The sequence below is a fragment of the Pempheris klunzingeri genome, chromosome 17, assembly GCF_042242105.1.
Source record: "Pempheris klunzingeri isolate RE-2024b chromosome 17, fPemKlu1.hap1, whole genome shotgun sequence".
In the NCBI taxonomy this organism is placed as follows: Eukaryota; Metazoa; Chordata; class Actinopteri; order Acropomatiformes; family Pempheridae; genus Pempheris; species Pempheris klunzingeri.
The window spans coordinates 23,198,052-23,223,778 of record NC_092028.1 but is presented as its reverse complement, the minus strand read 5'-3'; the positions used below and the strand labels follow the sequence as shown (position 1 = coordinate 23,223,778).

Genomic DNA, 25,727 nt, shown 5'->3' with positions numbered 1-25,727 from the left:
GTATTCTGAAGGTTTTTACTGAGGAGTCTGATCACGATACCAGAAGAATAAAAACCAAACCTACACAACTTATACGAGCTGATTGAAGGGAAATTAATTAATATATTGGAAACCTGTTAAATACTACAAAACAAAACAGCATTTTGCTGTTCCTGTAAACTTAATTTATTAGTATTAAACAATTATGGTAAATAAATGAATGAATATGATGCGTCTGTGTAAAACTTTAACATTAATCCTGCATCTGGGAAATTCACCTGTCAAAGCAGCTCAGTAGTGAGAAGACAAATGTGAAAAGAATAATTTTATACTTTTATTAACTTTACATGTTTATGTTTTTTTGTTCTTTCTTACTATTGAGCTGCTGTGACGTGAAGTCGTCTGATCCAGGAGTAATAAAATGTGTCTTAGCTTAGCTTAGCTTTAGCTTAGCTTAGCAGTGCTGCTAGTAGCAAACGTTAGTCTGGAGCTCTGAAAACTGCTCATCTGAAGGACTTTCTAGTTTTTTCTGCTGGGTGAAGGTAAAAAGTGACGGTTTGGCGGGGTTTTACTGATACAGGGACACGGGGGCTTTTGGCGTTCGTTGTAGGGTGGGGGGGTCGTTTGGCGACGCCAGGCTAGGGGCCGGGGGACTGGGACGAGCGGCCGGGAGAGAGAGTGGTGAGAGGACATCCCTGTAAGCACCTAGCCCTGAGTGAAGGGATGAGGGGGGTGGGGGAGGCGGCGGTGGGGGGGCGCGGGGTGACACACTGATACCCCCTCTGGTAATAAAACCCACCCTTAAACCCCACAACCACACTCCCGACCCCACCCTCCCTTCTCTATGTGCCTCAATCTTCCTGCTTAACCAATTGGTGTTTCTTTTTTACAGCGGTTTGATCCTGCCCATGTTGTGCTGATGGTAAACTTAGTGGTAAATGTTATTTTATCCCCCAATTGAATTGTTTTTTTTATTTTCTTTTTAATTTCTCCCATTTTTTTTTTGTTTTCCTCTCATCAGAGCACCAATGCTACATAGGCTTTCAACTCTCTCTGTATTAGTCCTCATTCTGCTGCTTGTATATTATCATGCATATGTATTACTCTTAGAACATTGTCATTTTGTTTGTTTTCAGTTTTTTTAAACCTTGTGATTCACACCCTGTGATTTAGATGCACATTGTTTTTGTCTGGTCCCTTTCTTTTCCACTGGAATGGGTAATGTGGAAGTATTGTCACTGTGTTTACAGATTGGTGGTAGTTTGGGATGACTGTAATTGTTCATTAATATTTAATTCTGGGCCTGGCTTGTGACTCCGTTCAGACAGACCACTGCAGTGGCTGGCTCACACACACACACCAAACCCCCCCTCCCCCCCAGCTTTTTGTTATTTTTTGGTCTCACTTCTCTACCACTGTTGGGCAAAAGGCGCGAACGCACACGTCAATGAGTAGATATTCTCCATGTCGGTCTTCTCCTCCCACTTCCTCAGTGGATTCAGGCCTCCTCGGCTGAAAGCCCGCCCAGCTGCCAGACACTGCAGTGGGACTGGGAGTCCAGGCAGGCCGTTACATGTTACAACGCCCATGCATCTATGATTTCAGAATTAATATGTCATTGGGCTGTGATGACTAAATTATAATGACAGAGATAGTTGCCTCAAATGACGTTCTTACCTTCCTCTGTGCAGAAAGGTAAGAAAATAAAGAACTTTTTTTACATTATGAGCACTTTAAATATGCATTACTTTGGCAGGACATTGGAAAATGCATGTTATTAGCCTTAATTTGTCTCGGCCCCATTATTCCATACGCCCAATGGTATACAGTAAATTGATTCATGACAAAATACTAACTTAAATATGTGGGAGGAAAAAAACTGAAACCAAACTGAATTGATAATCACTATCAGTAAGATGGATTATTGTATCTGGCTGGCAACAGGAGCAGCAGACTAGTCCAAATTCTTTTTTTTATGCCTTTTTGAGACTCCCCTGTCTGTCTGTCCGTCCTCCCCCGTCCTCCTGCCCCCCCAACCCCCCACCCATACCTATGTTTTACCAGGTAAGTATCCCCCCCCCGCCCCCATCCCTTGCACTGTCACCATGGCGATACCTGGCCTGTGACGTCACTCTGCTGTAGTTCAGTGCTTGTGTCCTTTTTTAATTTTACTCTGTCTTTCTCTCTGCTTTGTTTGGCTGATTATGAGTGGATTAAGCAATTCTGTGTCAATCTCCAAAGTAGTTTTGATTTTTATATATTTTTATATCTTTAATGTTTCATTCTGTTTTATTTTTTTGTTGGTTTTTTTTTTATTTTATTTTTTTTTGGTTGTCTTTGGTTTGTTTATTTTTCTACAGTTAATTTCCTTCCTATCTAGCTCTTTTCACAGCTTACGTAACGTAGCTTAAGTAGACGGAGGAAAACAATCTTTCAGCTCCAGTTATGATGAGGACAAGGGACGAGGGGGGCAGATTTGGACCTCGGGGACGTGGAAGGGGCTTGCAAGGGTCAGCCAGCCTGCGGACATTTCAGAAAAGAGACTACGCAGTAGGCCGTAGATAATATTGGGAGGCTTTGTTCCCCTCATGGAGGATGTCGCAGTGGCAGCAGCTGCGCAGGCCTGTTGCAACTCCCCTCTCTCTCTCTCTCTCACACACTCACACACACACACAGTCCCTGAAGCTGTAGCGTCCTTGATAAACTTGGCATTCTGGTTTAACAGGACTGCAGCAGGGTGGAGGAGGGGTGGATGTGGTGGTGGTGTGAGGTCCAACTACACTGAAAAGATGTGGAAACAGATTGCCGTAAAGCTGACAGTCTCGTTTCTAGTCAATTTGATCTTTCTCTACTGCTGAACGACCCCTTGACTTCATCTAATTCATAAGAAATTTAATAATTGAGGCTAATTTGACTCGTTCCAAACGGTTAAATGTGACCACATGGCTAGATAAACCGGTCTGCTCTTGGTGACCGCAGTAAGCTGTGAGAATGGCTGGTGTTTGGTTCACTGTAGCTTTCTGGTCTCTTTGCACTTCAAGGCAAAATTCTCTAACCCCAGCACCCTATGCTCTAAAAGCAGGCTGTCTCCGAGCTGGCCCTCTGTCCCAGCCTCAAAAACTCACCTCGCCCTCTCTCTGTCTCTTCTCCCTCAGGACGCACCGACCCTGTGCCCATCATCCTCAAATATGATGTCATGGGGATGGGACGGATGGAGATGGAGGTAAGATGCTGCTTGTTTTTGTCTTGTTTTGTTGCTCTTAATGAGGACAGAACAGGTTTGAATGGAAACGATGCACAAAGACGACAGGAAGTCAATGTTGTTAACAAAATCAGGCCAGTTAAGACGGACACATCACGATAACAAAATAAGTGACAGTAGAATGAAAATAAAATGAAAAGAGGCATCTGAAACATCATTGAATATTAGCAAACATAAAGGGGAAGTATGTTTTTTTTTTTTTAGCAGTAAAACAGCATTTTAGTAGCAATTTTAAAATAGACCCAAGAGCCTCTGATCTCTCTTCTTGGACATGCAACAGGTCGAGTCAGTAAGGATTTCCTAAATGGTGAAGCTCATAACACATTTTAAAAAACTCTGTCCTGAGTGCAGACTTCCCAGCAGTGCTTCAAATGCAGCCCCATGGCAGAAAAACCCTCCATGAGCCAAAGAGCGCAGAGCTCAGTGCCAAGTTTCAGCCGGAGTCGCGTAAAGCTCAGCAGTGATTGATCACGCTTCACCAACTGGCAGCCTGACCGAGAAATGTGAGCGCAGGAGAGGCCAGGAGAGCTTTACCCGAATGAATGAATGAATGAATGAATGAATAGGTGCCAAATGATTGTTCAGTGGAGAGATTCATGGTGTGATTTAGGTCCCACGGCGCTACGGCACACTGTCACACATGGAGATGAGAGCTGAGAACTAAATGATAAGAGTTAAATGATCATTTCAGCAACAGGACGTGGACAGGGCTGTCTGTAAGGTCGAGAGAACGGACGGCAGAGGAAAAGTTTCGCAGATTAAGAATAAAGGAGCAAAAACATGGGCGTAAAGTCCAGGAATGTCGTGTGCTGCTGCTTCTTAACTGAGCAGCACGTGTGGTACCGAGGGGAAATATATCTCATGTCATAATAATAACATCAGCACCACGCAGGCAGGCTCAGCAGATGTTTTTTGACTACGAAAAACTAAATAATAAAATGAATGCTGTGCAAATACACTCGTATTTCATCCATGTTCAGACTCGGAGAATAAAATAGTGGATGCTGAAAACCAGTGAAGGAAGCAGAATCAATGATGGTTGATTCGTATCAATAAAATCTGATCCATTCCCATCTCCAGTCATGTACTGATGTCTCTGCAGTGGCTCCTTCAGCACCGTGGGAGTCCTGTGCTCAAAGTCCATACAAACACCAGGCTGCCAGGTTTTATTCAAACGTCATGGCTGAAAAAGGTCATATTTGAACTGTAACGACGTGCTCGAATTCAAAATGTACAGTCAACAAGCGAAACAAGTTTTTTTTTGCGTGTGTGTTTGTCATGAAAATGGAGGACAGAAGCGAGCAAAGCCGTTTGGAGGCAGTGTGTGTGTGGGGAAGGATTTTGGTTTCTGCACCGCAAATAGACCATAATATGAGTCAGCTTGTCGTCTAACTCTATAATGACAATGAATGAGGCAGTGAAGGCAACAGTCTGCATCAGTTCAGCAGGTCGCCTGCAGGAAGTTCGTAAAAATGCGATCACCAGTTAGATCGCAAGATTTAGAGGTCAGAGCGAGCGTCTTATCCTTTAGTAGCGTTATAGTTTCTTTATGTTTTCCAACAATGTTGTCGCATTTAGATTAATTTGAACAACTTGAGTCATTTCCAATTCGTTCAAACGTTATTTTTGGAAGAAGCCTCATCAAACACCTTTTTTAAAATAGAAAATACAGAATAAAGAGAAACAGAAGCGCTCGGCTGCCTCACTGAAGAAGCTTCAAACCACTGGTGTTCTTTGAACTTCAGCTCCTGCTGTAAATTTTGTTTGACCTACACAGTTTTGGCTGGATGTAATTTATGTGCCTGAAGGAGGATTAATGATTCTACCCTGACATGTCCCAATAATCCATCATGTCTTTACTGTTTGAATTTTCCAGCTGAAGTTAAATTTTATTCTAAATTGCTGCAGCTTAGATATCAGCGCCGTCAATCTCTCGTCGTGTGTCGTCCTCTGAGAAAAGAAATCAGAAATGGTGACAGATAGAGTAAAGTGCCCCTGGTTTCGCATTAATTTGATGGAAGACACTGGATATTCCTCAAATGACCTGTTTGTCTTTTTAATAATAACACAGAAATATTAACAGGATATTTAAAAAACACATTGAGATTATTCTAAAGGAGCGATCAGGTGCCGCTGTGGTGCTGATGTGTATAACAGACACATGAAGAGAACTGAAGATGAATGAAAACCTCTCTTGTTGTGTTTTCTGCTTTTCTCTAGCTGGACTATGCAGAGGACGCCACAGAGAAGAGAAGAGTGCTCGAAGTGGAGAAGGAGGACACAGAAGAACTGCGGCAGAAATACAAGGTAAGGCCCTTCAGACGAGCGTCAATGTCGGTTCTGTCACTCTTTGAACACATTGAACACACACACAAAGGATGAATAGACACCGTGAAAGCCAGAACTATTCAGAAACAGTTGAAACACTTGTCGACAGCATTTTCCTACAGCTATAACGGAGGAAAGACTGCAGCTGTTCGCACAGACGAAGAAGCTGTAGAGCAACAGAGGAATCATAATCATGAAAATGTTGCAGCCAGAGACTCAGGCGGTCGTGTGGCTGTAGTAGAACTGTGACTTTATTCATTTACACACTCGACAACCACAGGGAAGCGAGATGTGTTGTTTACAGTCCGTCAGCATATTTTCTCTGCTGCTAATGGCACCTACACGCTACACAGATGGCCGTTCTGTTCACACTACACGACTTTCTGTCTCGTAATCAGGAGTGTTGAAGTCATCGCGGTTTCCACTTTACATACAGACTAGAGCTTTCACCCGGAGGAAGCCCCGACGAGTCTGTCTGTGTCTGCTGACTGCTGGACACGACTTTTTTTTCCTTCCAAACTGGATGTCCGTGAGAAATGAGCGGTCCAAATTGTTTTTGCGCTGATTCGCAGAGAATAAACGTGGAAGAAAAAGAAAAGAAACTGTGTTCTGGTTGTTGCTGCGCTGCCCATCTGTCCATCTGGCTGGAGCGCGTTGCCCTTCCTGACATGACCAGATATTTAGCCTGTGTGATTCTTAGGCGTCGGCGAGGCAAAGAAGGCTAAAACCCATGAGGAAGTTGATCACGCCAAAGATCGTGTCCTAGTTAAAGCTTTAAATCCAAGCAAGAAGCTCTGAGGTGCGTTTCAGAAGCGGCTGGTCTGTTTCTGACGGACGCTGCGGCTGCAGTCACGTCAAGCAGCACGGAGCAGATGAGCGGGCAGGAAGTCAGACAGACAAACGGCAAAGAGAATTAGCTTAGTTTTCAGAATAAAAGCCCCCGTGCAGATTTTCAATGGTATATTCCTGCAGCAAACAAAGTAGGAAATCCATCCAAGAAACACATTTAAACCAGACATAATAAGAAACGCAGCCTGGTTGCTCCTATTAGAAGCACCAACATCAATTTAATGACCAAATCAGCTAAATCTAAGCAGGTCGAGTGATCAGCAGGAAAAACGATCCTGAAACTCTCCTGGTGAGATTTAAGAGGACGGAACAAAACCGGACCACAGCTGGAACGCCGCTCTCAGCTGTTCCTCTCCACACGTCGTCTTTCAAGTTATGATCTCTGATACAAGTCAAAATAACTACAATCATGTGATCCGCTATGGTGAATGTTTTGAGTGTTGACGTGACACCAACACGCTTTCTGATTGGTCGAACTCAAGAACATAAAGTAAGATGTTCCTTTATTAGTCCCATGACAACTTTACAGCAGCAGTAGATAACAACAATAGAGCGTTCAGTACAAACCATAAATAATAAACTAGTGGACAGTGATATGAACAGGAGGAGATATAAAAATATGCACAGAGCTGCAGTATCACCCAGTGAAATTCCTCCTCATGGAAAATAAACAATTTCTGGTGTTTAAAGGCCTTTGGGTTCCTTCTCTCACTCCCTCCTGTGTTTCCCATCAACAACAGGACCAGATGGAAAAGGAGAAAGCGATCGCAAAGGCTCTGGAAGACCTGAGGGCCAATTTCTACTGTGAGCTATGTGACAAACAGTACACCAAACACCAGGAGTTCGACAACCACATTAACTCCTACGACCACGCACACAAGCAGGTGATCATCAGCTCTTCCTCTTTTAATGAAGATCTGTTGGTGTGTGTGTGTGTGTGTGACGAAACGGATCCTGACGTGCTTTGTGTCTCCTCGTTTTGCCTTTTTCTGTAACGCAGAGGCTTAAAGAGCTGAAGCAGAGAGAGTTTGCCCGTAATGTGTCATCACGTTCCCGGAAAGACGGAAAGAAGCAAGAAAGGATGCTGCGCCGACTGCATGAGCTGGCCGAGCAGCGGAAACAGCAGGACCGGTAAGAGTTCACTCATAGAGCGCCCTCTGCTGGCTGGATTTAAAACATACATCAAAATAGTAGAATAGAAGAAGAATTCAAATCCTTTATTTCAGTAAAAGTATGATGGAGGATTTTAGACATGTGATGAACAAACCCGAGAAGCATGTGATCATCCTGGTATTTATTTCTTTATTTCTATTATTATAATCCCACTTTATATTGTTATCGTCCTTCTGTGTTCCAGCACCCCGGGAAGTGGACCCATGTTCAAAACTACCACGGTGGCTGTGGACGGAGAGAAGATGGAGGACAGCGACGGCATCACACCAGAGATCACCGTCCTGACAGACGGCGCCCTGGAAGCACCGCCGGCCGAAAAAAGTGGGCAGGCCTCCCCAAAGCAAAGCCCGGCCATCAGCTTCTCTCTGGGGAAGAACAGCGCCTCCTCCCCAACCCAGAGTGGAGCATCCAAAGTCAGCGTGTCCTTCTCTTTTGCCAAGAAAGCCCCAGTGAAGCTGGAGACGGCAGCGGCAGTGTTTACAGACCACGGAGAGGAGGCTGTGGAGGAAGAGGAGGGCCAGGAGGGGGAAAAGGCTGCAGGGCAGGAGGAGACGGGCTGCGCCACAGACAGCCCTAAGGGAGCGTCGGGAGGAGGCGAAGGAGGAGAGGGCGCCAGTGTGGCAGAGACTGAGGAGGACCAGCAGCCCGATGACGGAGGCTCTCTGGCCTCCACTCTCAACAAGCTGAAGATGATGATGAAAAAAGACGAAGGCTACGCTGGACAGGAGCCTCAGTACTACCACTACGTACCGCCGGCTCACTGCCGGGTGAAGCCTCACTTCCAGTTTTTGCTGTTCATGAAGGCCACAGATCAGAGTGCGAGCAAAGAGGAGGAAGATGAAGAAGAGGGGCAGGAGGAGAAGAAGGCCGAAGACTGTTCTGAACAGACAGAACCCAACGTTACTGAGTGTAAGACGGAGAAAGAACAAGATAATGTCACCTTGATTCCCGACCCAGAGCCGAGTCCTCCGTCCCCTGACGTGAAGACGGAGGACGTCTCTTCGTGCCCAGCTGACACGGCCGCCATGGTGCCCACGTCGCCGACACAAAAAGCAGAGAGCGCACAGGAAGCTCTGGATCCCAGCTCGGGTCCTAAAATCCCCACAGGTCCCTTCTTCCCGGTTCTAAGCAAAGACGAGAGCACCACCCTGCAGTGGCCCTCTGAACTCCTCGAGTTCACCAAAGCTCAGCCGTCCCTGTCGTACAGCTGTAACCCCCTCTACTTTGACTTCAAGCTGTCCCGCAACAAAGGAGTGCGAGGTGGGAAGGCAGCAAAGTCCCCTAAGCCTTGTGACGAGTCCGAAGACAAGGGACAAGAGATGACCGCCTCAACAGCTGAGGTGGACACAGCCACTAAACCTGGGACCAGTGCTGACAAGGACAAGGCGACGGCGAAGGGAGAGGCCGGTCAGTTAGAAGGCGATGAGCAAAAGCTAGTGACGGGCAGCAGTAGTGCAAAGAAGAAAAAGAAGAAGAAGAAGCATAAGAAGTCTGGAAAGCACTCAAAACGCAAAGGAAAAGAAAAAGGAGCAAAAGAGGACGTGGAGGGAGAGACGGAGGTGACGCACGAGAAGCCCAAAAAGAAGAAAAAACACAAACGGAAGAAGAGCAAGAACAAGGCTCCAGATCAGGACGAGGCAACGGGGGACGAAAAGGAAAAAGCCAAACCAAAGTCGGAGGATAAAGCTGCTGCCTCCTCTGCTCAGCTGGCACCTGGAGGAGGAGCCACAGGAAATACAGGAGCAGAAGTGGGGAAGAGGAAACGTGCTGCTAAGGAAGTGCCTTGTAAGTCTGGAGCGGAGGAAGGAGGAGCCGGAAGAGGCACCGACAAGGAGGAGGAGCACAGTGGCACCAAGCGGCAGAAGACCGACTCTAATGCGCCTCAAAGTGCCTCCTGCTCCGCCGCTGCCCAGAAGAGCCCCGGCCCCGGCAGACCTCCGAGCAGCGAGAGCGAAGAAGAGGGAGGTTCCACCACTCAGCGCTCACGTCATCACAGGTCAAGTCCACGGGAGCAGCGCCGCCACCACAGTGAGGAATCTGGGCGCTCCTGCAGCCGCTCTTCAAGACGAGGGGAGAGGCGGGGCAGCAGTCGGCGGCGCCACCGTGGCCAAACGTCCCGCAGCCACTCGTACACCAGCAGCTCTGAGCGCTCCTCAGCGGGCAGCAGCGCCTACAGCCACCGCAGCCGCAGCTACTCGGACAGCTACAGCGACTACAGCACAGAGGGCCGCCGACGGAGGCACTCCAAGCGCTCGTCAGACTCCGAGTACGAGCGGAGAGGGAGCCGAGGACGCAGACGATCCAGGAGACATCAGTACTCGTCTTCCTCCTCAGAGGACTCCCGCTCACGTTCACGCAGCTACAGCCGCAGGAAGCGGCACCGGCGGCACCATCGGAGCAGCTCCAGGAGCTCCAGCAGCTGGAGCCGCAGCACCAGCGCCAGATCCTGGAGGCGCAGCTACAGCCGGAGTCACAGCTCCGCCAGCCGCTCCTCCAGCTCCACCAAAGGCTCCCCCCGTCGACGGACCCCCAGGAGTCGAGGGGACAGCGACGCACAACGCAGAGACTTCAACCGCTCTCGCATCTACCGCTCCCAGTCTCCACGCTCATCTTCATCACGAGGCCTTAACCGAAACACGCATGCATCCAGCTCGCAGGCTCTGAGGCCGGGGGGGTCCCGAGATGCAGGGGAGCAGAAAAACACCCTCACTGCTCGCCAGCTGCTGGAGAAGGTTCAGTCCAAAAAAACATCTGACGATTCTTCTTCAGGAACAAAGTCTGGGATTAAGATTAAGGACCCACCTCAGGGCTACTTTGGCCCTAAACTGCCCCCGACCCTGGGAAACAAAGCCTTGCTGCCCCTGTTTGGGAAGCTGCAGGTGGGGAAGAAACCGCTGATCCCCCTGACCAGACCCGATGAGGGAGAGAAGTCAGGAGGAGCGAAGGGCTCTGAGGCCGACACGGAGGTCATCCTAGTGGAGCCCATAAGGGAGTTCCCACCTCCGCCGCCACCTCCTGCTCCACCGGTCCAGAAGGTCGAGGAGGCCCCACAGAGCGCGGCGGTGCAAGAGGAGATTCAGCACCCCAGCGCAGAGGCCCAGGTCCACCAAGAGCCCCGGCCCCTGTTTGAGCAGGAGCCCTCCATGATGATGCCCCAGTACCAGGGAGAACCGGGGCAGGACCCCTCCCAGAACCCCATGATGGAGTCCCTCATGCCAGAAATGCAGCAGCAGCAGCAGCCACCAATGCACGCGTACCCGGCGTATCCACCCCCCAACCTGGAGGAGGACGGCCTGGAGGCGGAGGAGGACGGGCTGGCTCCTCTGGAGAGTCAGCCCATCACGTTCACACCAGAGGAGATGGAGAAGTACAGCAAGCTGCAGCAGGCCGCTCAGCAGCACATCCAGCAGCAGCTTTTGGCCAAGCAGGTCAAGACGTTCCCCTCTGCTGCCGCTGCAGCCGCCGCGGCCGCCGCCGCAGCCGCCAACCTGGCCCCTGCTCCCCCTCCCCCCGCCCTGCAGCAGATCCACATCCAGCAGCCCACCGTGTCCGTAGCCTCCGGCACGTCCATCACCACGGTGCAGCACGCCATCCTGCAGCACCACGCCGCCACCGCCGCAGCCATGGGCATCCACCCGGCGCACCCTCACCACCCACACCCCGCGCACGCCCAGCTGGCCCAGGTGCACCACATTCCCCAGCACCACCTGACCCCCATCTCCCTGTCCCCCCTGGGACACTCCCTGGGACACTCTTTGGGACACTCTCTGGGACACGCCGGGCTGATCCCCGCCCACCCGACCGCCTTCCTCTCCGGTCAGCCCATCCACATTATCCCAGCGTCCGCGCTTCACCACACCCCCTTAGCTCTGCACCACGTCCCGCACACGGCCCTCTACCCCACCCTCTTTACACCCCGGCCCTCGCAGGCCGCTGCGGCAGCGGCTCTCCAGCTCCACCCACTGCTACACCCAATCTTCTCAGGGCAGGACCTCCAGCACCCCCCCAACCACGGCTCGTGAGCGAAGGAGTGTCGTCACAGCCCCCGACCGCTGGAAGAACGACTTCACCCACCGGCTGGTTTAAGATGGAGTCGCCGTGCAGGCGGTGAGACAGGAAGCTGTCGGTAAACCAACGTTTCACCGACACGGTGCGGCGAGTTGTAGCCACAAAGTGGTGCCGCCTGCGTCGGCTCCAGAAGTGACACTAACGTTTTCTTCTGGCTTTGAATTTTTTAAACATGGTGTAGATTTAAAGAGACTTCCTCACGACATCGGTTTGTATCGCAGCTTGAGGAATATTAACACCATCTATTTCTGTTTGACTGAGAAGTCAGAGGAACCACTGGAGGCTTTTTTTTTGTTTTGTTTTTTCCACATAAAAATATAATTTTGGCAGTTTTCGCTCATGTTGGCAGCCAAAGAGACGTGATGGCTGAAGCTGAAAGCAGAATCATGATTCTGTGACGTAACCTTCATAGACGGACTGTTTCGTACTTACTGATACCGTTTATGTTCTCACATGACTACTTGCTCTCTATTGGATACTTGTAATGCAGTAAGTTGTACATATATCAGTGTGTAATGTGAAGAATCCCACCAGTGATGACCATATAAAATCACAGCTATCGGTATGAACCCCCTCTGTGAGCGAGGGGGAAATGTGATGTAGGGGTTTTAACATCCCTGATGCTCTGAGGCGAAGCTCCTGCCCCCCCCCCTTGTGGCGAGGGCGCGCCTGAATTGCACTGAAATCTGTACATCGAGATGATGCGTTTGCATCATGTAACAATAAGATTGTAGTATACTGCAATAATTGTATTTTTCTGTTTTTAAATTATTTTCCAAAATGCTCTTCAAAGAGAAGGGCCGTGTTTTTTGCTTTTGTGTAATTTTGTAAATAAAACTGCTGTAGATTAACCTATTAACATTGTAGAGGTTTGAGACAGATGTCGGGGACACAGATGGAGTACGGACACACACACCTGTGTGTTTGATCGAGGCTGTTTCTAAATGAGCCCAGCTGAGACGAGCTGGGAGGTCAAAGGAATAATGATCTGTCAAACAGTAGCAACTCTGTATTTTTTAAAAACTTACTGTTTCAGCAAATAAAATCTTGAGTTCATGTGTGTTTTTCCACAATATTTAGGCTTCATGAACACTAGATGGTGCCCTCGGTGCCTTTTAATAGACCTGTGAGGCAGTAAATCCACAAAGAGCAGAGGAGCAGGAGAGGAAACACCCCGAGCTGACGGTGATGCTGCTCCCAGCGCTCCTCCAGATGAGATCCATCGGCCAGAGGTCAGATTTAACTTCCTGTTGCTGTAATCTGATGGAGATGCACCAAGAGAATGAAACATGTTTTATTCTTCAGAGAGCAAAGTCACTCACATAGTGAGACTAGACCTGAACAGGAATCCAAGAGAAATATTTAACCTTTACAAATTACCTGCTGCTTCTACAGTTATTTTTTTTTTTCTGATCAGATCCTTGTTGCCACCCTGTTGAATCATCAGCACACATGAAAATACATAAAACTAAAGAGTCTACAGGGAGTTTTCTCAAAGAATAACTCAATATTTTTAAATCTGGGCCATATTTGTATGTTTTGGGGGTTTGAAATAACTTGAGAACTGGTCCAGTAAATCACCACAGACAGCAGCTACAGTGGCTGTAATATTAATCGTTTAGGGACAACTGCACCTGATCACAGTAGGTCCACTAAAAGAGCTTGTTTGATCCACTGACAGGCTCAGAGTGTTATTCTAAGTGTGTGACAGCATCATGGAAAGGATCCCTACAGAGAGAGACCTGGAAGATCCTTTTGGTTTAACCACAAACAGCACACACACCAGACTACATTCACTAAAACAGGGATTTTACATGGGAGTTGTTTGTCTACTGTCTTGATCAGTTTGTGTCATTGTGTGACTTTGGTGTCTTAAAGGATTAATTCAGATCCAACACTATATTTGTGTAACACACAATAACACAAAAAAACTAAGTGATCAACACAAAAGTAGACCACAGCTCCTGTGTCCTGTTCTCTAAAATCCCTGTTTTAGTGAATGTAGTCTGGTGTGTGTGCTGTTTGTGGTTAAACCAAAAGGATCTTCCAGGTCTCTCTCTGTAGGGATCCTTTCCATAATGCTGTCACACACGTGTTTTTATACCTACTATTTATTTCAGACCCTAAATATGTAAAAATGGGTCCCAGATGTAAAAATACCAGTTATCCTTTAAGTTGCAATGGCATGAAACACGTAGCGTTATGAGTATTTCTACACTTGTTTTCTATTTCTCTACACAGCAGAATGACAATATTACTGATTAAGGAGCAGAAAAATAACTTTTCACTGAAGGCAAGAGCAAGTAGAGTATGTTGAGCTGTTGACAATATTGATTTACAGTCAGAGTGGTTTTGATTAAAGAAAATAAAATGCTATGATCTTTGAACTAAGGTAGTGGACGTGTGGCAGCAGATCTGTTATCATAGAGTTCAATGTTCTGTTGGAGCTTCAAGTAGAATAAAATACTGTAAGTAATAAAGGTCTTATTGCACCTCCTCGCTTTGTAGGTGCCAAATATAATCAAGATGGTGGAAAACAAACTATAATGGCACAATTATTTTCAAAAATGACTTGAATCTGGTGCTAAAAAGTCAGTTCTGCCATTTTTTCATATCAAGAGGGACGATGTGCTGCAGAAATGTCCACGACTGATGGAAAGCCGCCGTTGTGGACGGATGGAGGTCAGCCCAGGTATCGGACCACCAGGAACATGAAGACGCAGGTCAGCAGCATCCCTCCAATCATGATGAACTTATCCTGGGTGGCTCGCCGTTCTATCAGTCTCATCACTGTGTTAGACAGCCCTAACATGTTGGCCACGTCCAGCATCTTCTTATGGGTCCCCTGTGCAGAGACGAGACAGAGCCGCGCTCGCGTCACACAAAGTGTTTTGGAAAACCCAGACATCACATGACAACATTGTAATTATCCACGCTAATTCATCTGATTTTGAGCGACGTCGAGGGCCAACGCCCTCCCTGACGCGCCGCTCCGTCAGAGGGTTCTCACGGCGAGACAGCCGGGCTGTGAGCACTGATCAGCAGACACACCCTGATAAGAGGAGGCCTGAAGCAAAACCAGGAAGACCATCTCCTCCCTGGAAACAGGGACTCACCCTCTAACTGAGCACAGACGCACCAACAATGAGACTATTGTGATCAATGTCGACGCCACAAACTGGGTCAGGAAACAGGACTTTAACCTGAAAACGTACCCCCTCTATACTGGTTCATTTCTCTACAAAACTAAACAAAACCCACAAAAAGTGAAGGAAAGAAAAGATTTTGTCAAGGATTAAAGGATAAGTCCAATATTTTTAAACCTAGACCCTATTTTACATTACAGACATTATTCCTGCTGCAATAGCCCCGAAAGATCCTTGTTGCTGAAACCTGTTCCAGACTCCATTGACAAAAACAGTCATTTTATCTCGAAGGACACAGGAGTCGCTGGTCTACCGCTGCCTCGATCGGTTCATTAGTTTGTGTGATTATGTGCTACATAAGCATCGTGCTTGATCCCTACTCACCCTCTGAAACAACAACACAAACACACTAACTGATCGAGGCAGTAGTAGAGCTGCAACTCTCATTTAAAATCCCTGTTTTAGTGAATGGAGTCTGGTGTGTGTGCAGAGAGCGATAAAACGGCTGTTTGTGGTTAAACCAAAAGGATCTTCCAGGTCTATCTCTGTTCTCGCCTGCTAGTTTCACAGGTTTTTGTACCACGAGTCATTTCGAAGCCAAAATACTTAAAACTAAAGCCTGGGTTTGATACCAGAGTTCTCCTGTATAACATAAGCACACCTTCAGAGTAGATCTTTGATCTCTGATCCCGTTGAGGATGCTGCTGCCGCTGCCCAGGAGGTCGTCCATGCCTCTGTGTGCGTTGTGCAAGTTGGTGTTTAACTGTAGGGTCTCATCTATGGGGATGGAGGTATCTGCATCCTGTTAAACAAAACCCAGACTTTTCTTAATTCCACTTTATTCATTTTAGGTATTTGTAAGATGATTTAGGTGTTTGTGTTTGGATGTGACACTGAGGAAAGAGTCACTCACATCATAAACAGAAGGACTTGGACCTGTGACTGCTGGATTCGTGCCCAACAGAGTGATTAGCAGCTCTATTATCAGGCTCATTCACGGCCTGGTATAAAGTACTTTTGACTCACGTTGGTCGTGAAGGTGCGGCTCATGAGTTCCTCCCTCTCTCTGTCCTGGGCCTCTCTGGCGTAGCGCCGGTGCTGGAAGTTCTGCAGGGCGGTCCGAAGGTGCTGGACGTCATACTTAAGCTGGTCCACTCGCCTGAGGGAAAGTGAAGGACAGTAATTTAATTCAGCTTTGTTATGACGGTGACGACACACAGGAATCTCTCTCTACAGCTACAACATTCTCGCTGTGACACCTGCATCTTATATGCAGGTTTAACTGCTCATAATCGCTGTGGTTGTTTTCTTTTCCCTTAAATCTCACGTGGTTGGAATGAAGAGTTCCCCCCTCCCCTCAGCTTCACTCAGACCCCACCAGAGCTCCACTGAGATCAGAGGAGTGTTGTGGGATGGGGAGCACCGCGTCCCCCCGGGCCTGTTTATCCAGCTCAGAAATGAATCTTTGCCCAATGCAGCAGGAATGCTGGTGATGACGGGGCTTCTGAGGAAATGTTTTCATAGAGCCGCGTCGCCACGGGGCAGGACGGGGCCGTCTGTCTCATCTCCTGCAGCCTTAGCCGAGCCCTCGTGAGGCACGGCTCGCCCTGCCAGCTCTGGGGCTTTAGGGTCACCCTTCAATTGAGTCACTTCAAACTCACAATTTGGCGTTCTGGCGGCGGTTTGGTGGTTCCTTGCTGGCCAGGATCTCCAGGCGCTCTAAATGATTGAAGATCTGGTCGATTCGAGCCTGCAGTTCATTCTCCAACACTTGGATAGTGAGAAAAAAGAAATAATGAGGGAATGATTACAGGAGGGAAACATGTGATCGGGTAAAAATCAACCCTTGAATACAAGACAGTAATTTAAAAGTAGGGTTTTATTATAAATCCAGTTTTCAGGCTCCGGCAGCACATCCGCCTCTGTGTTCAAACACAAGTTGATGTCATGACTTAGGAGGAAGAGGAGGAAGAGGAGGAGGAGGGGAGTCTACTGCCGGGGCTCCCACCATTATCTAGAAGGAGCCCTTCCCTGCTGCTGTCACTGCACCCACCCGGCTTCTTCCTGTCCCGGCACCAGCCTGGCCCAGAACTGATTGGACAGGCACCAACCACAGAGAACAATCAACCAGGCAGCTACCACCACCACCACCACCACCCTCCTCCTGTCATTATACCAGAGCAGCCATAACAAGGAGTCTGAATAAAGCCATTCAAAGCCAAATGAGTATAATCAGGTGGAGCTCTTCACTCACAGTGCACTGACTGACGGTCCGTCTTCTCCAGGTTGCCCATCAGAGACTGCACCTCCTGGATTTGCCTGATCCAGATCAAACATAACATTAGCGGATGGGGACCAGCACATGATGCCAAACATACAACCAGGCTGCTGGGGGAACATTAAATGTGAGTGAAAGGACGTGGGAGTGAATATCTGTGAGCCCAGTTACCCCACCGTGCTGATATTAGCTTGCTACAGTCACGGATGAAGTTAAATCACTTATAAATTAGCTTATGTAGCTGCGCTCGTTAGCTAGCCGGGAGCTCCTGAAGAGTTTCCGGACGCACTCACTTGTTGGTCTGGTGGTAAAGAGTCTCCATCTTTGGTGGCTCGTAGAGACGCTGTGTCTCCCTTTTGTTTTGTTGCGGCGCTTTTGTTTAAAACGCGCTGTAAATCTGACAGGTGGCTAAGCTAGCTAGCTAGCTAACGGTGCTGGGGCGTACACGTCATCAGCCGAGTGTTTGTGTACGGAAGTAGGAAACCGGAAGCTCTTCTACGTCATCGAAGAGGGGTGAAAACGAAGAGCGCTCACTCGGCAGCTATTTTTGGACACTGAAAATGTAACTGCAGATCTGTGATTCAGCTTCTGCCTCGGTGATGGCTGTTTGTTTGAGACTGTGTGAGGCAAAGAAAGTTACAGAGTTTGTTACCCAACTTTAACACTGGAGTTAGTGCTTCCCTCTTTTGATTACACCTGTATTATACATATTTTTCCTCAATTAACGATCTTTGTCTTACATGAAATGCTGCAGAAACACCACCTAGTGTCAATACTGGTAAGAAAACCTAACACAGATTTTAGTTTATGCAGCTTCCCTCTTAGTTTCAAATCCTAAATGCTGTGCTGCATCACTCAGGTGTATCAGGGCACCAAAAGGTGGTTCACAACATCCCATAAAGTCAAGTTAATGAAGTTCAATTGATGCTAAACTTCCCAAATTTAAATCTAAGCTGTAGGCTATATTTTCCATTATATTTGATATTCTCCTAAGTGTACCAGCTGACAGGTGTGATAGCAGAGATCCCCTCTCCTGCCGAGACCAGCTCTGAGAGCCTATAACATAATCTGTTGACATGTAGACATGTGACAGGAAAGACTCTGTGAAACGTGTCCCGAGGGCAGCTTTTGTCAGCTCAGTCTGATTCAGTCTAATTAGGTTATCCTCTTTTTCCACACACCGGTGTCAGAATATTCCCGTCTGTCCATCCGCAGGCTTCCTTCTCGCCTGCGGTCTGAGAAAACTAATGATATCAAACATTTCATAGTCAGGTGACATCTGTAGTCACCGGGGAGGGAGACGGGATGTTTGTGAAGTTACCCGACACAGACTGACTTTGTCACGGAGCACTGTGTGAAAGTGGCATGGTTGGGTTTTCCCAGAACAAGCTGTGGAGATTTCACAATAGTTCCTTGGTGATTTAGTGGGAGGAAAATCATCCCGGGGCGCTGCCTGGCACCTTAACAAAACCACATCTCAATCACCTGGCTGCAGCCCTCCATCACCGCGCTGTCTGTGAAACTGGGAGACCAGGAGCCAACACAGCAAAGTCAAGCATCCTAATTAGCGCAGTGACCCGTCACAAGCTCCCGTTTGCCAGTGATAGCTGTGTTTGTTTACCTCATTCAGCACAGCAATCAGAAATCGGCCCAGACAGTTTTCCACGGCTGCCTGATGGTACTTGAGTTGATGTTTGTATCTCCAGGCGAGACACTTCTCAACAGAGGTCCTTTTCACCCCCCCCCACATGTCAGAAATCCCTGAGATCTGTTCATGCCACTTCTTGCTCTCGCTGTTCGCCGTTTTGGGTTGTCATAACACATCCCCGGGGCAGTGGTTGGATGTGTGCAGCTTTAACCTGCAGCTCAGGGTGGAGGAGAAGTGAGGGAGAAATAAGCCCCCCCTCAAACCATTTCTAACCAGTACAGGAGGCACAGTTAGCTCTCTCTCTCTTTTCCTTTCTCCCAAGGTCGTGGGGTTCTCTCCGTCTGTCCTTTATCTTTCAGCCCCGAGGAGAGGATGAGATGAGCTTACTCCTCCACACCTGAGCACCACGGGCACAAACTGGAATCCAGACTGCAGGTGTGGAGCACGATCACGCCACCGCCACTGACCGAGGGATCACACGTGGCTGCGCCAGTTCACAGACAGAGTTTAGTGCACATTCACGCTGCGAAGCCAAAGTCTGTCAGTTTGTGTTTCTACTTTTATACCTCAAAAACTTTTTTAAAATTATTTGCATTGTTTTTAAAGTTCTACACTTCTTTTTGGTGCAGATTCAGCATTGTGAGGTGCTGCATTTCTGAGGATTTCCCCATGAATTAGTGCTCTTCAGTGCTGGAAAAGTATTTATTTAAATATTTATTTCAGTAAAAGTAGTGATACCTCAGTTTAAAAACTCTAAATAAAAGTCTCACTTAACTGAAAGTAGAGATGTATCATCAGAAAAATGTACTTTTGGTATCAAAACTGAAATAACTGGTTAATGTTTGGTGTTTATCACACAGGCCTGTTTTAATCTAATATATTATTGGGCTGTTATTATTAAGCACCATTTAGTGTTTTCAAGGTAAAGCTACTTTTAACAGCCTTATAAAATGTTGGTTAGTATAATCTAAAACAATGAGTATTTTATTAAGGGTTACTCTACATTTGAAGCCAAAATATAAAAAATCTGAAAAGTAACCATTAACCGATAAATTCATAGGAGTGACAACATGAAATATAAATACTTATATCTCTCTAAGTAAAGTATCTCAAACGTAGCTTTTATTTAAATGAAAAAACTCCTATAATAATCTCTGACCTGGATCCAGATGCAAAGACGTCTGTTTCTTAAATCCTACACTTAGAGGACCGTGCAGCGGTCTGACTGCTGCAGACATGTGTTGTGTGTGTGTGTGTGTGTTCCTAGATCCTGGTTAGACAACATGGCAGCAGATTGATTGTTCGGTAGAGGAAGAAAGCACTCGGTGTTCTCCGTGTGACTAACCGCCCCCCCCTCTATAACGCTGTTTTGTTCATCAAGAGAAAATGATATGTTATTGAAATGCTTCCACACAACACACTTAATGATGTTTTCCAGGCAATATAATACATCATAACTCTCCAATGATTGCCCAAGACAGACAGAGTGAAGAAGCCAATTATGAGGACCAGAATCGCCTTGGGTCAACAATTTTTGGATACCAGTCATTTTTTGAAGGCGCGCTGATCGTCTCTCTCCCCCCGAGGGAGATGATCCACTCGTCTTTGAAGCTGTGATGAGACGCTGAATGAAAGCAAATGAGGGCCTGTCAGAGATGACAGCAGAAACTCATAAGATCCCAGTGTCTCAGCGGCTGCTGGTGGGAAAAGAGGTCCAGAGGCCAGGGGGTTGGCTGGGGGTGGCACGGCCCCCCCACCGCCACCTCCGTCAGGTGGGGGGGCTGAGAAAGGTGAAAGGTGGTTGACTTGTTAGTATTTGAATCTCTGTATGAAAAGAATGAAATAAGATGGATGTTTTTTAGCTTTAGAGTCAATCAAACAAAATAAAGAGACACAAAACAACTTCAAACAGGTAAAATGACCACGAAGACATAAACCAACCTTAGAGAGACACAAAACCACAAAATATACAAAACTACAGATGCAAAAGGATCACAGAGACACAAAACCACAAAACTACAGATGCAAAAGGATCATAGAGACACAAAACATCCACAAATAGATGTAAAACTACCATGAAGAGATACAAAACTACTACACAAAGGTGCAAAGTTCCCACAAAGACCCCAAAAGTTACCAACAAAGGATCTAAAAGAACCACACAGACGCAAAACAACCTATAAGAGCAAGAAGAGGTGCAAAGTTTCCACCAAGAGCTCAGATAGACACAAAACAACAAAACAACCAGAAAGACATAAAACTTTCTCCATGAAAAGAAGGAAAACAGCTAGAAAAAGGTGTAAAGAGACACAATAACTGTTGAATAATGAATAATGTGGAGTTTATTAGTGTCAGAGAATTGAATCTGTTCCCTGCTTGTCCTCACCCCCCCCCCCCGAAGGGCCCTTTGACCTTTTGCCCTCTGTGTGTGTGTGTGTGTGTGTGTGTGTGGCCGTCATCGTGCAGCCGTCAGACACCCACATACGCTCACACCACCTGTGACACCCACGGCTCTGCGGGTGAGAGATGCCGTCCTCCCCCGTGGTGGGAAGATGGCCCTGGGGGCGGGGGGGTGCGCCGGGCTTCCCCCGCCTGACAGCTTCCTACCCGCGGCCATGCCAGAGTGTGGTTCATAATAGAAGTAGATGGCTGGTGATTGTGTCTGTGGATCCTTTAATGACAGTGATGACTGGAGCTGAAGCCGGCAGACGGCTTAATTGTGGAGCTGCAGATATCACAAATAACCAGACAGCATCCCAGACGTGTTTTCTAGAGAGAGAACACACAGCTCTGCCCTTTATCTCTGTTGTTCTTCTTTGTACAATGTTGATCTGGGAAAGTTTTGTTTGGTTGTAATGGAGGTCAGTGTGTGTGTGTGTGTGTGTGTGTGTGTGTGTGTGCAGAGGAGTGCTGTATTTCCAGAGTGTATTTCGAGGATGCACGAGGTCTTATCGAGTGCTATCACAGCAGCTGCAGTGTAAACCCTGCTGTTAGCGCTGCAGGTGTTTCTGTAAGGCGGCATGGGAACTGCCTCCCCCAGGAGTTCCCCTGTGGGGGGGTGTGGGTGGGAGGCACACGCTGGACTTTACAGGAGGGGTACCACAAAACACGTCTTTGCTGTTTGAAACCAGCTCACAGACGCTCCATGTGCAGGAGGCCGCCCTCTCCTCTGTCCTGGACCGTGCTGCACCTCTCTGCTAACAGTTAGCCACACGTTTAAACATCCAGGCCGCGTTCACATGTTTCTGTTTGGGTCTTTGCTCCATTCGAGAGGTTTGTTTGTTAAAACCATCCATTGAATTTGTTCATTTGAATCACTATTGTTTAGCACAGCTAGCAGGAGAGGGCAGTCGGTAAGAGGTGACGTCTTTAAACAGGTTTTAGAGCAAAACCTTCCGAGCTGCAATCAGAAAGTGTTTCAGTGGAAGGAAAATCAGTTTGTGATTGAAAATATATTAATGCAAGTTTTAAAGTAACCAAATTTCCATTTGCAAATCCAGAAGTTTCGCTGTCACTCAGACCAAATGGCCAGTAGAGACGTCAGACGATGGTTTTACATTTCTACATTTTTAATCACAAATCCATTTTACCTCCAATAAAACATGCCCCCCTCTGATCCTGGGTCTGCTCCAGGTTTCTTCCTGTTAAAGGGGAGTTCTTCTTGATATAATATCTGACGCTGCTCATGTGGGGATTCCTGAATCCTTAATTTTGAATTCCTGAATCGTTGAGTCTCTTTGTTAATTAAAGAGTTTGGTCTGGACCTGCTCTTCATGGAAAGAGTCTGGAGATAACACTCCTATGAAGTGGCTCTGTATAAATAAAGATTGAATGACTGCAGGTTGGAAAGTTTCACTCTTCTTCTTTTGCTGTTCTGTCGCTTCATAATCAGCTCCAGTTGGTAGAATTCATCCTCTGGGAACCACGAACGTCTGCACTGTTGGGATATTTCACTGGAGGGACCAGCAGCGCTGCCTCCTTTAGAGCCGAAACACAACAAGATTCTGCTGAATGACAGAAGACGAAGAAAACACAGCAAATATTCAGATTTATTGGGGAATTTGGGTGGTTCTGATTTTTAAAAACAGTTTATCGGTAATCAGAATAGCTGTTTGATGAGTTTTCTGATGAACGGACTAATCATTTCCTCTGTAGAGCAGAGGAAGAGCCCCTGTTCCTCAGGTTGTGGAGGTTGGACTCCAGAGATCACGTATAAATGAGAATATCTGCTTGATTGTTTCGCTCCTCTTCCTGTATTAACGCTCCGCTCTGCTCTGATCTTCCCTCCTCCTGTCCTCAGGTGAGGACCCATATTTTCGGTTGACCATCACACGCGTGGACACCCTCTCTGGAGCGCTGCGTCTCATCGCCCGCTGTGAGCAGCTCGGCCTCTGAGCGCGGCCCCCCCATAGAGGTATGCACTCAGCCTTGTCGTAGCTCTAGGCAGTGCATGTTCTTGTTGTGGGTTGAGCAATTGCATTAGTCATTTCACATTCCGAATTCCTACCCCATGCCGTATTCACAACTCTCTGTCCCTCCCTCCTTTCCTGCACCAAATCCATTTCTCTCCTCATCCTCTTCATCGTTTCATTTTCTCTCTGCGCGCCGTGTCAGAGTGGGGATTAGGCCCGGCACTGATGCTATCTAAGTACCTCCTTTTCAGAGACGGAAGTCTTGTCGGGTTTAGATGTTTGACCTGGGGCTCAGAGGTTCCCATTACAGGACGGGACGGCGCTTTGCGTCCTTGAGCAAAGTATCCACCGAGCCCTCCACGCTTCAGTTAACATCCACTGTTCATACACTAATGGCTGACGTATAAACCTGGAAGCTATGTAAGTTGCTTTGGATAAAACCTTCTTGCTAAGCAGCACAAGTAGAACATATATCTCCCAAAAAGCCGGCGTGCTAATTCATCTTCATCTATCAGAGCGCAGCCTGGTAACCTTCACCTGAACCGGCCTGCAGCAGACACCACAGATAGTGTTACCGCCAGCGTCACCCAACATTATCCACGTCTCCGGCAGCTGCAGCATGCGGCAGGCCGAACTGTAGCCCACACCCGCACGGGGAAGCCTGACTACAAACACTCACTCACATATCGCTCCCACTGAGGTGACCACAGGTGTGCACATGGCAAGTATGCACACACACACGTATGCAAAACGCTCCCTGCCCTCACCTGTCTGCCGTCAGGCCTGTTTCAAACACACACACAGGAGCTCGCATACTGCGCCCCTGCTCCGTCCAGCCCCCCACCCCGTTCAAAGCAGCCACCCTCGGGGCTTGTGCGTGCGAATCCGGCTGTGGACTCAGCAGCCCCCATCGCTGCGCCCCCTCCGCTCAGGGTAGCGAGGGAAATGAAGGCTTTAGGAGTTCATTATAAAACAACAACAGCAGCAGCAGGGGATAGGCCTCCTGGGGCCACAAGCTATCCCTTCTCATCCCTCCATCCTCATCTTTTTCCTTTATGTCCCTCAATATCTCAACCCCGGTCCACCCCGCTCCCTGCGACACACTCCTCGCCCTCGCTCCTCATCCCGCAGCTCTGCTTTTTAAAAACACAGCATTCACGTTAGATAAAGTTAAATATTGATCTGTGATGTTATAACAATATGAAGAGTTAAGTGAGTGAGTCAGTTGTCTGGAGATATGAACCAGTTTGACCTCAGTCATCAGACAAGACGGCCGACGCCTTCATGTATCACTGAACTCCAGTTTTATTGTCTAAGAGGGGAAATTAATATCGGAGCGAAGGATACGAGCAAAAACATATTGTTTCTGTCTGCAGCCAGTACGAAGTGTTTGACTTTACACGTGGGAGAGTTTTCTCACCGTGTCGAGTAACGTGCAGTTTATCTGACGGATTAAAAGGAATCAAACGTGGAGACGCACCGTTGTGAAAATACTGTTTTTAGTAATGATCACTGCGTTTGAGGAATCTTTGAAAAAGCATGTGTAAATGTAGAAAGATGCTTTTACCTGAAGACAAAGTTTGATTCTTACTTTTTTAACCCTCGTTTGTCATTTTGTTGAAGCTGAGTGACGTTTGGCTCCTTTCCCAGTTTTATCACATTTTATTGTTGGAATATTTTCATAAAAGTTCCTAAAAATGTGCAGATTCTTGCCCTCAAACATTTACTTCAACAATACGACAAACTTACTCAGTTTATTTAAAAGATTTGGAGACACAAGAAAAGAATTTGAGAAGAAGAAAATACTGTTGTAGCATCTCTGCATTTTAGGAATCTGAAAAGAAAGAAAACCTTGAATTCTTACTTATTTACCTCGTTTTGTTGAAGCTGAGTGACTTTCGGCTCCTTTCACAGTTTTATCAAGTTTTCTTCTTACAAGATTTTGATAAAAAAGTCCTAAAAACCTCCAACACGACACACTGTGCATCTATCAGAGGGACTTCTGAGGTCGTTAAAGTTGTGAGAAAAACTTTGTCATTCTGAATCAAACTAATACTTAATGAGTGCAGTTTGTCTGACAGATCTAAAGGAATAAAATCTGAAGAGAAAATCATTTAAATCCAGGAGAAAATCTTTGTTTTTAGCAGAGATCACTGCAGTTTGAGAGAGCTGCTTTCAGATACAATGACGTCCTCTTTTAAAAACCTTTCACTTATTTACCCCTCGTTTCTCGTATTGTTGAAATTAAGTGCCGTTTGGCTCCTCTCACAGTTTTATCGCATCTTTTTCCTGCCCTGAAGGCACCGAGAGATCATCTGCTCCAACAATCCCATCTACTGTACATCCACTTCAGGGGTTTCTAATGTCATCAAACCTGTGAGAAAAACTTTTGAAATAGTCTTCTAAGTTACAGCAATACATCTTAGGCTCTCTGGTTGATGCTCTAATAAGGAATAATAATGTGTAATCATAGTAATTAGAGAGCAACATCAAAAGCACCAGAGCACACACTGTAAATGCCTCATACAATAGCCCTCTGTGTGCTGGAGGTTCACTGCAAATGAGCGGAAAGTTATGATTCACC

The 25,727-nt window shown here is 47.1% G+C and overlaps 2 protein-coding genes across 8 annotated transcripts in view; one reads left to right on the top strand and one right to left on the bottom strand.

The window, feature by feature from the left end:
• Window positions 1-12,715, top strand: part of gpatch8 (G patch domain containing 8) — a 31,003-nt gene extending 18,288 nt beyond the window's left edge. For 2 of the 4 annotated variants that reach the window (XM_070848268.1, XM_070848269.1), the window contains exons 4-8: window positions 3,135-3,202; window positions 5,462-5,548; window positions 7,159-7,302; window positions 7,419-7,549; window positions 7,776-12,715. In XM_070848268.1, the coding sequence (XP_070704369.1) occupies window positions 3,135-3,202; window positions 5,462-5,548; window positions 7,159-7,302; window positions 7,419-7,549; window positions 7,776-11,613 (4,268 nt within the window). In that variant the 3' untranslated portion in view covers window positions 11,614-12,715. Of the gene's footprint in view, window positions 1-771; window positions 914-3,134; window positions 3,203-5,461; window positions 5,549-7,158; window positions 7,303-7,418; window positions 7,550-7,775 lie in introns of those variants that run through there. The other 2 variants (XM_070848270.1, XM_070848271.1) reach the window with 2 other exon arrangements.
• gosr2 (golgi SNAP receptor complex member 2) overlaps window positions 1-25,727 on the bottom strand; it is a 184,419-nt gene that overhangs the window by 58,463 nt on the left and 100,229 nt on the right. For 2 of the 4 annotated variants that reach the window (XR_011585580.1, XR_011585579.1), the window contains exons 1-6: window positions 17,377-17,543; window positions 17,060-17,124; window positions 16,467-16,575; window positions 15,832-15,964; window positions 15,467-15,607; window positions 13,474-14,504 (exon numbers count right to left, since the gene is read on the bottom strand). Coding sequence is in view for 2 of the 4 variants with exons in the window: in XM_070847978.1 (XP_070704079.1) it covers window positions 14,343-14,504; window positions 15,467-15,607; window positions 15,832-15,964; window positions 16,467-16,575; window positions 17,060-17,124; window positions 17,377-17,405 (639 nt within the window). In the remaining 2 variants the exon portion in view is untranslated. Of the gene's footprint in view, window positions 1-12,952; window positions 14,505-15,466; window positions 15,608-15,831; window positions 15,965-16,466; window positions 16,576-17,059; window positions 17,125-17,376; window positions 17,544-25,727 lie in introns of those variants that run through there. The other 2 variants (XM_070847978.1, XM_070847977.1) reach the window with 2 other exon arrangements.